General features: G+C 38.8%; 1 protein-coding gene across 4 annotated transcripts in view; it reads left to right on the plus strand.

Moving 5' to 3' along the window:
- The window catches only part of LOC130570208 (rho GTPase-activating protein 32-like), a 66,922-nt gene extending 54,231 nt beyond the window's left edge, over positions 1–12,691 (plus strand). For 2 of the 4 annotated variants that reach the window (XM_057360405.1, XM_057360404.1), the window contains exons 6-13: positions 431–517; positions 3,271–3,408; positions 6,823–6,915; positions 7,116–7,238; positions 7,329–7,406; positions 9,237–9,318; positions 10,766–10,816; positions 12,459–12,691. In XM_057360405.1, the coding sequence (XP_057216388.1) occupies positions 431–517; positions 3,271–3,408; positions 6,823–6,915; positions 7,116–7,238; positions 7,329–7,406; positions 9,237–9,318; positions 10,766–10,816; positions 12,459–12,568 (762 nt within the window). In that variant the 3' untranslated portion in view covers positions 12,569–12,691. The remainder of the gene's footprint in view (positions 1–430; positions 518–3,270; positions 3,409–6,822; positions 6,916–7,115; positions 7,239–7,328; positions 7,407–9,236; positions 9,319–10,765; positions 10,817–12,458) is intronic. The other 2 variants (XM_057360403.1, XM_057360406.1) reach the window with 2 other exon arrangements.
- Positions 12,692–15,084: the final 2,393 nt, after the last annotated feature.

Consider the following 15,084-nt stretch of genomic DNA (forward strand, 5'->3'; position numbering starts at 1 on the left):
TCTGGGCTTTAGAATTGATCGACAGTGGTTTTGCATTCCAGAACAGTTTTCAAGAAAGCTGATAAATCTCACGCATTGTCACTGTGAATGATCAATTAAATGCCTTGATAGAATAATAATGATGTCAGTGTCTCTCCTTTTTATGCATAGATAAAACAACAATTTGACTTGAAGAGCTTCCTCTTCGTGACCCTGCTATCACTGCATTGCAATGTTGAACTTTATCAGCATTTATTATTCACAATATGCAGGCAATATGCTCAGCTGGTGACAAATCATTTAACACATCTGATTCTCCAAACCTTCATATTATAGCAACAGTGTGATAGATGCCTTGAGTTAACAACAGCCTGCAGCTGTCATTAAAAGATGAAACTGGTTGGTGGTTTTGACTGATGATGCATCTTTCTATACTTTGTTTATTCAACAGCTGACCCTCGCAGATGAACAGTGCGAAGTGACACGGAATGGCCTGGAATCAAAAGAACCTGTGTATTTGGTGCAGATCTACTGTCAGGTAGGACACTCTGCTTAAAAGTTGATCTGGTTGTCTGACTTCTGAGGAAGTTAGAGCAGCTGTTTGCATTCGATTTGTGCAGCTTTCCTGTAGCTCAGTGGTTAGAGCATGGCGTTAACAACGCCAAGGTTTTGGGTTTGATCCCAGGTGACTGCACATACTTAGAAACAAATGTATAGGACAAAGCAATATAAGTCGCTTTGGATAAAAGCGTCTGCCAAATGCGTAAATGTAAATGATTTGAGCACAGGAAAACTAAGTGGAAAAATATATCTGGGTTTGTGTGTGGAAACCTCATTCTGTCCTAAAGTGCGAGTAGATCCAAATTCGCAGAGCTGCTCGACAGTGTTTATGAAGAAAAAACAGCTGAGGATGAAGATCTGGCCAGGAGCCACATGACAAGAGAGGGATCAGACACACAGGAAGAGCCCTTTAGTTTCACTCTCATTACAGTTTCTCCAAACAAACACTTTCTCAGTGCTCTATGAAATGCAATGGAAGCAGATCGGCTGTGTGCTGTGTTTGTTTTCCCTATGGCTGCACTCGTACACCAGGCTCTGCTGAGTACTGTTTTTGAAGTCTTTTCTTCCTGGCCCTGACTCAGAGGGGAATGTGTTTAGGCCAAATCAAAAGCATTGAGGTTTTCCATTACTCTGAATATGGACTGTGGCTTTCAGAGAAAAAAGCAACTCTGAAAGAGAAAAGACAAAATAGGTTTTTAAAAGGAGCAGCTTCGTAAATTGACAAAAGCCTTTATTAGAACAGGTGACGTATACACTGGATGCATAAAAAAACCTTCTGGGAAACTTAGGAACATGCTGCCGCGTCTAGTTCAGCTAAGTGATCTGGTTGGTTAAAGGGGATATCATATGAGATCATGCACCTCGTGGACTGTAAGTTGCAGGTCTGCACCAGCACACCCTGTTCGTGAATCAGGCAGCACAAAGCCGTCAGGATGATTGATGCTTTATACAGGGCAACCACAGAGGCACTGGGGCAAAGGGAACCTGCAGCCTCCCATGAGAACCAGTGAAGAGGATGTAAACACATCCAATTCATTCCCACACTGCTCCTCAAGGAATGATATCAGCACTCTGTTACATTCATATTCATCAACATCTTTGCATTAGGAATGTTCAGGTGATCCTTACAGCCAGCGATGCTCTTATCAGAAGCGCATCCTCTTGTCAGTCAATAATGTAGTGCATTTCATTTAGATTAGAGCACTGCAGGCTCAGGTTGTGTGAACAAACCTGCTGGGACATATTTAGCGCTGTTTAAGAGGTGCTCATGTACAGATTGATTGAGTTGTTGCGCTTCACTGGTCCTACTGAAGAATAGAAGTCGGCTTGAAGCAGAACACTGATCTGCATGAATAAAATGATGAATTGTAGAGTTTTGGTTTCGTAGGTTCAGAGTAATGACATCATAAACCAGCTTTTCCAAATGGCTGTTCAGTGATAATGTGGATTTGGATAATGTGTATGTCTGTCTGACTACTGAGAAACTGATTCATTGTCTGTCTAGTTTACTGTATGACAATATTGTTACAGAACAAACAGGAATATATAAAACAGAAGAGGTTTTATCAGTCATTGCATTGTTATTGATAAAATAATTTTTTTTGAATATGATGCAAGTTGATTTAGATTGAAGTATTGAGTTGAAGTATCTGCCAAATGTATTAATAAAAATGTGCTCTTGAGACTCTTTTATTTCGTATTAGCTGATAAAATCCAGAACTCAGCTGCTTATGCTTAGTGTTGTTTTCTCAACAATAAACATAATATCTTTCCGATGCAATGGTGGAAAAATGGGATCCAAACAACCTCATGACATGCAAATTCACCACATACATAGAATGGCCTCATACTAATGTTAACTGTCCTTTTTTTGCTATTTATTAAGTTCAGACAGCTCCGTATACAAATTGTATTCATACTCTCTGAAAAGCATGTACAGACAAAACAGAAAGAAATATAGCATTTATAGTTATATTATTGACTTATCAACATTTAAAGGGATAGTTCACACAAAAAAAGAAAAGTTCTGTCATCGTTTATTCACCCTCATGTCATTCCAAACCTGTATGACTTTCTTTCCTTTGCAGAACATAAAAGAAGACATTTTAAGAACATTTAGATGGTTTGCGTTCATACAATGGAAGTCAACAGGGTTCACAGTGTTGTTTGGTTACCAACATTCTTCAAAATATCTTATGTGTTCTGCAGAAGAAAGAAAGTCATACAGGTTTGGAATGACTCATTACATATTTACTGAGGTTGAGTAAATGATGAAAGAATTTCCATTTTTGTGTGAACTATTCCTTTAAAATCTGCCAGATATTTTCAATGTAATAAATGCTACATGAAGTGAATTTATCATTCTAAAACATTAGGTTTGCATGGTTATGTTATTTGCCAAAACTGATTTGCTCTTTTTTCTTTAGAAAATGCAAATTTAGTTCAAAATCTTGACTAATTTTTGTTTTGTGGTTACTGTTTCTCTTCTCTGTGCTTATGCTCCTCATCACTTTAAATATTGCTTTTTCCAGGACCAAACACACACTAGCTAGCTGTGGTTGTTGAATGTGGTCATCGTAGTACTATATTGGCCCATTGAGCTTTGGCAAGAAACTGTGTCCTTATATTTACCCTGCACTCTGCCAGTGAAAGACTGAGACCAAACATAATCATGCCACAAGTCCTATTTGTTTAGCTTTTGAGTTACAACCCTCTCTTACCGCCCCACAGGGACGTAGCTGGATCGTGAGGCGGAGCTATGAAGATTTCCGAGTCCTGGATAAGCATCTCCATCTCTGCATCTATGACCGGCGCTTCTCACAGCTCCCTGAGCTGCCCCGCTTCGACAGCCTGAGGGAGAGAGCAGAGGTACGACCCGCTTCTTTTTTAGTGCTCCCCTGGAGCCAGTGAGCCATTTTGGGCTCTTGGCTGGAAAAGTAGAATGGCCAGACCTTTTCATGGTGCTTACCTAGAAAGATGCCCCCCTCATAGCAACTCTAGTCATCTGTGAGATTTGTGAGTGCTCCGTTAACAGCACCTAATGGCCTATACTGTGAGATGGTCAAATGGATATCCCTGTGGTGTTTATGTGCTTGGAAAGCCTTTCCCGGCTGTGTTGGGTATCTCCTGACATTTGTTTCACAGATGAGTGTGCTTGAACTGTGGCATATTTTCATAGCTAAACTGATCTGCTTTAAAGTTTGAGTGGTTGATAATGCAGCCCATTATGTTCTGCAGTAATGGAAGTCTTTTTGAGATGTTAAGTGGAAGCTCCCACAATAGTTTCATGTGTAATTGGGTACTTTGAGCCTCCCTATATAGAAAAACAGCCGAAGGTCATATTTCACCTGGTGGATTGTGCCGCCTCTCCGGTTTTACGCATAGAACAAGTATTAAAGTGAGATAGTCTGGGAGTCTTGGTGAAGATAATCGTAGTGAAAGTGATGTCGAATGTTCACTAAAAACTAAAAGGTTCACTGATCCTGTACCGAATAGGGCTGTCACGATTATTAAATAATCATCTCATCGCGATTGCTTGACCTCATCGCGATGGTTTCAGATCATCGCAATTATTGCACATCTCTGTAGAAGACACTAGGGGAGCTGTAGTGCATCTGCATATTGCATATTTTATTGTATATATTGTAACTAAAGCATGGTAATACTTGTAAAATGTACCACCACAACACAATCACTTAAAAAAAAAACTAAAGCATATACCATTAAAATAACCAACAGTACAATTTAATATTATTTCAGTGTGAAAACCAGTCTACCAAAATCTCATTAACATAGAAGTAAACCTTTATTGTAGTCTTGCAAATGAGAAAAAAACAGACTAGAATCTTTTCTATGACTGATAGCATTTTAATGGTGGCTTCAATTCACTCCTCATCAATTTACTTAATTTACAAGTATTTGGCGGTTGTATTATTGACAGGTAAAAGCCTAAACCTGAAGTATGATGACCCAATTATTTCCAATGTATTTCCAAGAAAAAGAACATAGTCTTTATATTCAGAACAATATGGTCGTTTCAAAGCTGAATAAAAAAATGTATGAGAATTAAAAGTCAAAGCTCTAAAACAGACAATTAATCGCCATAATCGCAATGATTTATTAGACAATTAATCGTCAGCCAAATTTCATAATCGTGACAGCCCTAGTACCGAACACGCGTAGATGTCCCAGCTGTCCGTATAGTCGTCTTTGACCTAATTATTCTTCCTTTACTGCCAATTTGGCTTTGCTTTCACATTATGGTGAGTCTGTGCCAGCATATGTCTGGAAAAGGAATTGACGAGAGGGTGGATCCTGGGACAGTTTCTGCTGGAACAGATCCCACCAGTGCTCTCTGGCCCATGGACTAAACTGCCTCTCATGGGCTTTCATTGTTACATTTACATTTCTAGCTCCTCCCTTTATTTGTGTTGGCTGCCAACCAGTCACCTAAACGACACATTATTATGCTAATGCATAACCAGTTAAAAGTATAGGGTCACTTACGCATTCTTTATGAATATTTAAGTATAATAGTAAGGTTGTTTTCTGCTTATTTTAACATCTCTGCATGATAGAGAAAGATACTTTGAGATTAAAGAATTGTTTCAATTGTGTTTTGACCTGCCTTGTTTATATTTAAAATTATAATGCTATTGTAATGGATTATAGATACTCTCACATTATGACATTTAGAGGAAATAAAGTAGGTCAAGCCAGGTTGTGGAACAACTAAAGTGTGTTTTAGCTAGTACAATCCGAGACACTTTTTGACTTTTTATAGAGCAACTATACCTCAATTAGCTCTGAAGGCTAAGTTTCTAATCCTATGTGCAAAGCTTTAAATCTTTTTTCAGCATTTTCAAGTTTGAAATAGGTTTGTAAAACGATTAATCGCAATTAATTACATCCAGAATAAAAGTTTATGTTTACATAAAATATGTCTGTGTACTGTGCATATTCATTTTGAATTGATAAAACCATACACATGCATATATTTAATAAAAATATAAAATATACAAATTAATAAACATTCATATGTAATTTAAATTATTGGTAAATATAAATAAATGTATACATTTCCTAAATAGGTATACTTGTAAATGTATGTGTATGTGTTTATAAATACAAAATGAATTTGCACAGTACACAGACATATTATGTAAACACAAACTTTTATTCTGGGTGCGATTAATCGTGATTGACAGCCCTAGTTTGAAACCATCGGTATAATTGAGTCATCTACATTTTTGGAACCTACAGGGAACTTAAGCGTTTGGCTGATGAGATCATATCCTCTTTATTGTACCAGGAGGGAATGTTTGCTGTATTCTTAGTATGTTCTGTTAGTATTGCTATTCAATTTTAGAAAAAGTTTTGAACGTTTTAAATCGGTCAAAGATCAGTTTGATTAATAATGAAACCACTCCATCTCACCACTTCACCATAGGACTTGGTGTATTTATTTATTCACCTCATTTATTATTGAAAGTGCAGCTGCTTTTAAAGTCATTCACTTCGGCACACATGTATACTTCGGCACACACACTGTGTCCTAACCAGGCGCAGTGTGACAGGTTTCCACTGTCAGGCAATTTGTCTGTCCACACTGAATGTGAAACTGCTGCTTGATGGTACACAGGGAGTTTTGATGTTTATAGTGAAGGTATGTGGTGTAATGTTTTCAAGCAGTGACATTTCGGTGTGGGTGGGTTCTGTTTAATTCTGAAGAATGTTGGTAACCGAACAACGGCGGAACCCATTCACTTCTATTGTATGGACACAAAACCAATGGGTGCCGCCATTGTTCGGTTACCAACATTCTTCAAAATATCTTCTTTTGTGTTCTGCAGAAGAAATAGCGTCATACAAGTTTGACATGACAAGAGGGTGAGACTGTAAATGATGGAAGAATTTTCTTTTTTGGGTGAACTATCCCTTTAACTGGCCTAAGTATGCAGTATAAACCAGTTGACCACCTTTTTGTTAGGGAGCCAAATATGGACATAGACTTTTATGCTAAAAATTAAATGAGTAAATCTTGCTTCTAGACTAGTTTGCGCAGCCCATTCGAGGCCTCCACCCAGTTTCAGAAAGCTGCATTCCTTACATCTACCCTACCATTTTATAATGAGAAAGCGCACAAACTCAAGTCATTCGTTCTTTAATGTTGGTGTTGGTGAGCTTTTATAGGCCTGTAAAACATGGTCTGCATTTATAGAATTACCCCCTTGTAAGTTATCATGCTTTTTTAACCGTTCCTTTCTCACTTTTCTTCTACAGACAGTTTCCCAGATGCTGATGGCTTACCTCTCCCGTCTGTCAGCAATTGCTGACAACAAGATCAACTGTGGGCCGGCCCTCACATGGATGGAGGTACTGATATGATGCTCTGTCATTATGATGTCATTTTAGCAAAAAGTGCTTATTGGGCGCTCTGAAACATCTTTCTTTGCGTCTCTGTTGCGTCTTCAGCAAAGATGATGGACGTTCATCATTTTTCAGACCTCTTTATAAAACATTCAATATTGTATTTAGGGTGCCATATTTTGAGCGAATGTCATCTCTCTCTGCAGGTTGACAACAAAGGGAATCACTTGCTGGTACATGAGGAGTCGTCTATCAATGTTCCAGCTATTGCAGCCGCCCACGTGATCAAACGCTATATTGCACAGGCAGCTGATGAGCTGTCATTTGAGGTAACAGGGCTGAAATGAACACATAATGTGCTGCTGTACTAGTAAAGACTATTGCATGAAGTGCTTTGTTAATGCATATCTCTGTCACAGGTGGGGGATATTGTTTCAGTGATAGATATGCCACCCAAAGAGGACACCACCTGGTGGAGAGGAAAACATGGTTTTCAGGTTTGTTCTGTGTCATTTAGCCTTTTACTTTTAAGTTTATGACAGGTTAGAAATGGCAGGGACATTGCCCCAATGGGACAACGTACTGATGTATTTTGCCAGTGATTAAAAGGGATCAGAGTAATTCTCCCATGATAGGATTGAACCAGCAACTCAAAATCCTTTAGATTTCATTATAAGGCCATATATTTCATGCCACTGGCTGCATTTCTTTAATATTTAGGTCGCCACCTCCCTAAAAAGTGTCAAAAACAGTTGTGTAATTGGTCCTATTAGCACTAAAAGTGATGCAATTGTCAGTGTGTTTGGAAAATATGTTTCACATGTGGAAAAAATGTAATTGCAATGAGCAGTTATGGCTAACGGTTTAATTTCCAAAAGTTTGGCACACACATTCTGGATTATCTTTCCAAATGGCCAAACTGTTCTATTATTGCCCCACAAGCATATGCGCAGGATTGCTGTTTTATTAGCCCTGTTTATATTCAGTACTATGGCATATTTTGCATTTTCAGTGGTAGTTTGTCTCCATTGAGTCTGTTAGAGTGATAGGGAATGTGTATTGAGACTAGATCATGGTGGCAGATGTGTGGTGGACCCATTGGGGCCAGGCAGATGCTGAACTCTGGCAGGCTGCAGCTGGGTCAGGTAGCCAGCTTCTGTCCAGATAAAAGGACGAGCACACAGTTGTTCCAGCTATCACATTGAGAAGACTCAAACAGGAGTGTTAAGGTAGTCAGGAGGGGTCAGGAAGGTTTTTTGTTAATAGGTCTGTGATTGTTGACATACTAGCAATAGATCTGGTTAATGTTTTCAACAAGATAAGCTCATGGCATGCATTAGATAACATAAGGACATGTCAAACCTAACTCTTGTACTGATCTTGTTTAATTTATAATTCATCTATGATTGGTCTACAGATTAAAATGAGTAAAATCAAACTTTAGCTTGTAAAACAAGTGTGTGCATTTGGATATCGGTTCACATTGCTGTGTGAGACTGCTAACCTTTGTATCATATTTGAGTTTTTCTATCTGTCGTTTTACAAGTTTGGTGACCCTTGAAGTGTATAAAAACCTAATATGTTAATATTTTATAAAGGTTTTTAGCTTTCCTGGAAATGACACTGGCATCTTTTATATGGCAAAGTATGAAACATGGCCATGAAACTTATCAAAACAAAAATTACCAGCTCGCGACCGGTGCGACACGACACACGGCTTGTTTTAATGGGATTGTCGCGTCGTGCTGCGCCACATCCAGTGTGCACAAAATTGACTATTATAATGGGTTCTAGTGCGTTCTAATGTTTTTGCATTGTTGCATTGCGCCGTGCCACGTCCGGTGTAGACACGGTGTAAGTTTTAACATCATAAAATATGCAGCATTAAAGCATAACAGCAGCGTGATTAGTGGAAGCTTTTCAAAAGGACAATTTTGTTGCTCTGGGGGCTTAAAACATGAAGATAAATTGATTGAGATTCGCTTGCATTTTAAGAAACCCCTAGCTGTGACTAAACAACAGTATCCCAATTCTCTAACAGGTGTTGTGGCATATGACTGTCCTTCAAAAGTCATCAAAGTTAAATTTGTATTACTTTTTCACTGTCCTTGTAGATACGTATGTATTGAAAAGAAACACTTAAGCATATTTACCCAGGCAGGTTTTTCAGCATATGTGTGTTTGTTTTTATGACACTGCAGTAATGATTAGAATGTGCACTTCATTTCTTCCTGGATGTAATAGGAAGTGCAGAAAGGAGAATTTTATGATGAAGCCTTGGCATTTTTGTTTCTGGGAGCTTTTCAGACCTTCTCTGTTCTCCACAGGTGGGCTTCTTTCCCAGCGAGTGCGTGGAGCTGATAAACGACAAGGTCCCGCAGTCTGTCACCAACTCTGTGCCAAAACCAGGTACCACAAGACACACACAACCTCAAATCCTGCTGGGGCAGCTCATTGGTGCCACTGCTCACGTCTGTATTAACCATCCCGTAACAGCTCACTTCCGCTGCAAGGTGCTGTAAGCAAAAACCAACCCAACAAACATAAGGAAAATAAATGCAAGGTCACGCTTGTTATTCAGAGTCAGACGCTTTCTCCTTAGGCTGTTGGGCCTTTTAGAAGATGCCGGATTTGCTTGTGTGGGATATGAATCACATTGGAGAGAGAGAGTCTGTGCGGTGTGTGTACACTTGAGTTATCTAGGACAGATGCTTACCGGAGCCTCTGGGTCCTTGTGCATGAATCATGGATTCTCAAGCCAGTATGAGAAGATGACTACAAGCTGCTATTTGATGTTTTAGAGCCTGTCAAGCTTGAGAACGACACAATATTTTTCAGCTGCTTTTTCAGGAAGTGTCATTTCGGATTTAAACAAATGGGGTGCAAGACATGCTGGTTTCTCAGATCTCAAAGCACATTCTTCGACACACTGTTTGGAAAATGTATGGTTCGCACCCAACCTACAGTACATGTCTTTCTCCATCTCTTTCACTTTCTCTAAACCTCTCATTTATCCCCAAAATAGAAGCTCTGTGACTTAATTTATCACTTCCATTAAACAGTTTAATCTTGTTTTCTTTTCCTTGTTTCACTCTTTATGGTGTGTCGGAGTGAGTTTGCTTGTGTATTTTTAATGCACATCATGGTACAGTGTGGTACGTGTATATCTCCTCTATTTACAGAAGTATGAGCAAACATCTTACAGGCCGAGTGCTGAAAAGTCAAACAAAACAAACTTGTTTTACAGACGTATGAAATGGAGTGTTTCTAGTTCTTACGAACTCAACGCAAGTAATACATTTAGTCATGTTTGGAGTGGCCATGGACCGTGTGGATTGAACTGAGCTCTTTCATGAGAGGTCAGTTTACATCACAACTTGGACGTAACCAGCTAGCCAAGCGCTCCGGAGATCTATCCATCACCAATAGACATTTCTGTTTGGTTTTGGCTGTCTTGTGTGTCAAATCCATGCATATTGGCACCCACAGAAGGGTGAATCATCATGACTCATCGGACCAATCAGCATGCTGGCTTGGGGTGGGTGGGGGTCTTAGAGCTTGCTTACGGTGGTTTTTCGGCATCTTGCAGAAGTAGTATTATCACAGGGATGTGTTGACATGGCACTGTGCAATCAGCACAAAAGAGCAACAATGATTTTTACACTATTTAAGGCAACTCTAGACAGCAAGTCTTTATTTCAGAATGATCATTTCACAAAGATTTTGCTTTGGTTTAGCCTTTTTTCGTGCTTGCACACCTACTGACCTGCCTGTGGTATGTATTTTAATGTATGTTGCATTGCTTTGCACTTATTGCATGCATGTGTAATGCGTTATTTGACTCTGCTTCCCCCAGCGTCCCCCTGCTCTGGTCTGCGGCCGGCCTCCTGGAGTCTGTTCCCACCCTGTGCGTGCTGGTATACTCCCCAACGCCTCTTTTTTTAGGATTAGAGGAATAGTTCATCCCAAAAGGACATTTGTGTCATCAGTTTCATAGTTGCAGAGCCTTACTTCTCCTGTGAAACAAAAGTATAAATTTTGAAGAAAGTTTGATACCACTGTTTGTGGAACAGCAGTTACCAAGTACTGTCAAGCTCTAAAAAATATATAATAGTTCATATCTGTTGTATTCTGAGTCATCAGAAGAGTGCAATACATTATTGGCCAGAAGTTATGGTAGGGCATATTTATATAAAAAAAATATGTTTATATACAATATTGGCTTTTAATACCACCTCATTAAGGTAAACCATCAAAAATGAGGTGTATGGTACAAAAGAAAATTCAACCTGGTTAAGGTATTTACTTTAAAAAATTTACAAAAAGTATACCACTGTGTATGTTATTAACATTTGTTTTTAAATCCAGCTGTCATTCTCCTGGGCTTTGATTCCGTAAGCTTTGCACATGTTGTTTTGATTTGTTACTCCTTAAATTCTTTTCAAAGTTTAAGCACAACTTTGCAACATACACATTTTTACACCTCTTTAATAATTTATGACGTTGAATAATTAATAATAGTTTTTATTAACAAACATCAGTTCTTGGCAGAACGTCACATTTGGCACTTGCGCTTTTGCCAATTTGGGTCTGATCTTTAATACAAAGGTATTCCAAAAAATTCTATAGCACACTAGCTTGGCTTTACTAGTTCTTATATTTATTTTTCAGAAACCGGCTTGACACCATCTGGTCACTGCTGGTTTCATTATAAGGCAAAGAACAGTGTCAGAGGCATTCATCAAACATTATTTCTGTGTCCCATGGAAGTAAGCCACAGTACAAATTAGAACAAGTTTAATTTTCGGTGAACTATTCCTTCAAACACACACACACACACACACACACACACACACACACACACACACACAGGCTTTGGTTGACTATCCCCGTGGGGACAGTCCATAGGCGTAATGTTTTTATACTGTACAAACTGTATATTCTTACACATCACATGTCTGGTTTACTATCTCCGTGGGGACAGTCCATAGGCGTAATGAGTTGTATACTGTACAAACTGTATATTTTATACCCTACCCCTAAACCTAAAGATCATAGAAAACTTTTTGCATTTTTAGATTTTAAAAAAATATTGTTCTGTACAATTTATAAGCTTTTTTGCCCGTGGGGACACGAGTCCCCATGTGTTGGTGTGCGTTCAGGTTTAGGTCCCCACCGGGATATACAAACATGAACACACACAGACGCACACACTTTATCACACTCTCTCCCTACATGCATCAGTTGTTTTTAGCAGTATCATAAATTTCTTTTGCATTCCAGCTTAGAGCATTCTCACATATGGTAGGCCAGTATGTTTGTCTTTAAAGTGTGTTTTACAGCACCAGCTTGTTTATTATCCGTTTATGGACGTGCAGGACTGTTGTGAAACATTACCTAATAGAAAGGAAATGTAGAATGAGAAGATACAGCAACCCTCTCGTGCAGGAGTGTCAACTGCCAAGCTAATGGAGAGCTGCATGTGCTGCTGTTGTTCTCATGTTCTCTAACCGGGTTCCTCCCTCCCCTTCTCTCCTCCCTGAATGCAGATTTGGAGATGGAGAGTATAAAGCAGGACAGTGCATTGGCACCCGACCCATTAAACCCCTACAGGCTGAGCTCAGGTAGACCAAACTGCTTATCCATATACTGCGTCTAACACGGACTAATCCCAAACTCTCCTGTGCACCTCTGCACAGCCACCGCCGCTGACAGGTCTCCTAAACATTACTGGCACTTCATAGATGTAGTATCACTGGTCTTTCCTAACAACACAAAGGAATGTCTTTCTCACATTAACTACACAAGAATCTGTTCATATTTAGAGAGACAGTTCAACAATATCGTCTTGTTTTTACTTAAAGGGATGGTTCACCCACAAATACAAATTCTGTCATCATTTACTCACCCTCAGGTTGTTTCAAACCTATATACATTTCTTTGTTTTGTTAAACAGAAAGAAAGATATTTATAAGAATGTTAGCAATTTTCAGTTCTGTGACATCATCCACTACCATAGTAGGAAAATAAATATTGTATATTTTGTTGTTCTGTTGAACACAAAGTGAGATATTTTGAAGAATTTAAGAACACAAACAGTTATGGGTCACATTTGACTACCATTTAATTTTAATTGCTAACATTCTTCCAAATATCTAACTCTGTGTTCATCAGAACAAAGTAATTTATACAGGTATGAAATGACATGAGGGTGAGCAAATAATGACAGAATTTTCATTTTTGGGTGAACTATCACTTTAACATCTCACATTAGTAGCATGTGACTTTGAACCTTGTGTCTTCACTTTGACAGCGTTTTTTCCCTCTCCCCTGACCTGTATTTGAATGCATGTAAATCATGTTTATCTGTGTTTTTGCATTTTATCTCTGTAAGTTTGTAAACCAAGTTTTTTTTTACTATGTCCTCACGTGTCTGTATTTAAAAGATCTTCAAGGTTCTTTATAGCAGGTCTGGTCTAGTTTACTGTATCCCTGCTCTTTCAAATGCGCCTCATTGTGTGCTTGCCAGACAGTCACATTGTTAAAGTTTGTTGTGCAACAAACTCCAGCTTTGATTTACACAAGCCTTTTTCAAAAAAGGCTTTAAAATAATCTCAGCTTTGTTTACTGACAATATAAACTACAGTCTCTCCATGGTGACTCAGGCACATTCTTGTGTGCTGCCTTAGTGCATTCTCAAATACCTCCCCTGCAGAGCTTTAGCATTTCAGCATTTACCAAACGACACAAAATCGCCTTATGAATCATTCACATCATTAAGCAAATGCCCTGGGTAAATGTTTAACCTCATAACATCATATCATCTGTATTGAGGCGCAGGTATAACAGTGATAAAGGTTGGTGTGATGTTGTATTTACCAAGGTTTTGCATCATGAATAGGGGTGTATTGTTAATTTTGAAAATGCAACAAGTATAACTGTTTCCTGTCTCTTACGTGTGTCGCTTTTTATTAGTCACACATTGCACAGGCATATGTACAGTTACAGAATGTTTCATTTAGTTTTGTTCCCTTATGTTTGGACATAGCAGGTGCAGCTCCAGATGTAGCTCCCTTAACACTCTCTCACTTCCTAACTTCCTAATGGGGCAACAATGTCTTCCTCTCAATGGAGTAAAAAGGGCAGCTGCCTCTGTGAACAAGCCAGGACAGCTGGAAGGAACTGTGAGAGTAAAAGAGAGAGAAACTATTAGGATTACATTGCAATATCTGTCGCTCTGTCCTAGAGGAGATTGTGCACTTCCTGACCGACCTATTCTGAAAACAGACACTTATATGAATCTGTCGTAACTGTTTGGATGGAAGAATGGTTTATTATCTTTTTAATGGTTTAACTAAGTGTTTTTTTTTACTTGACTATAATAATAATGCAATATTTGGCCAAAATAAGATCTTGTTTTTATAAAATATATATATATACAGTATATACATTTAAAACGCTGTCACTTTATATTGTGGGCATCACTTAGAACATGTCCATTATTAACACTGGTCTCTCTATTTACTGTTCCACTGCTGTTCAACCACAACTTAGGTCTACTTCTTGTGTCCAGACAAGGTTGTCTTTGTCAATTTCTTTATGGCTGTACCAGGCCATGCTGTTGTAAAACCTGAATGGAACTTGGCCTTGGCGATGAATACGTTTTTTTTCTTTTCGAAAGCATGCATTGTTGTGACATGCGTCAAATGAGTTATTGTAGCCTACGTATGTTTGTCCGAATTCATGTTCGGTTTGTTTGACAGTTAGGCAGTCGAAATGAATACTAAAAATTGTGGGATTAATAGAAGACTACACGGGTATTAAGTGAACGTCTTTAAAAGCGACATTCATCACTTGTCATTGAATATCGGATAAACGCAAGAGCCTGCAGGCTGAAACCGTCACTCTCTGGGTTGCGAATCATTTCAGCCCGCGCGCATGAAAGATGATATTAGGGGCTGGACAAACTCTGAACGGAAAGAGAGAAAAAAGCAAGAGGAAAGAATGCATGCTGACTATTCGCTTTTACCGGCTGACAGAGAGAGAGAGAGAGAGAGAGATTCTCTTTCAACGTCGTGTCGTGTCTATGAAAACAATGCCGTTTAATACGTGCTGATGTTAAGTGTTTTGAACGAATTATGTTAGGAAAAGCCGCCGCCTGGTTAAAGTTTAGAA

Source organism: Triplophysa rosa, linkage group LG19, assembly GCF_024868665.1.
Source record: "Triplophysa rosa linkage group LG19, Trosa_1v2, whole genome shotgun sequence".
NCBI classification, from domain to species: domain Eukaryota; kingdom Metazoa; phylum Chordata; class Actinopteri; order Cypriniformes; family Nemacheilidae; genus Triplophysa; species Triplophysa rosa.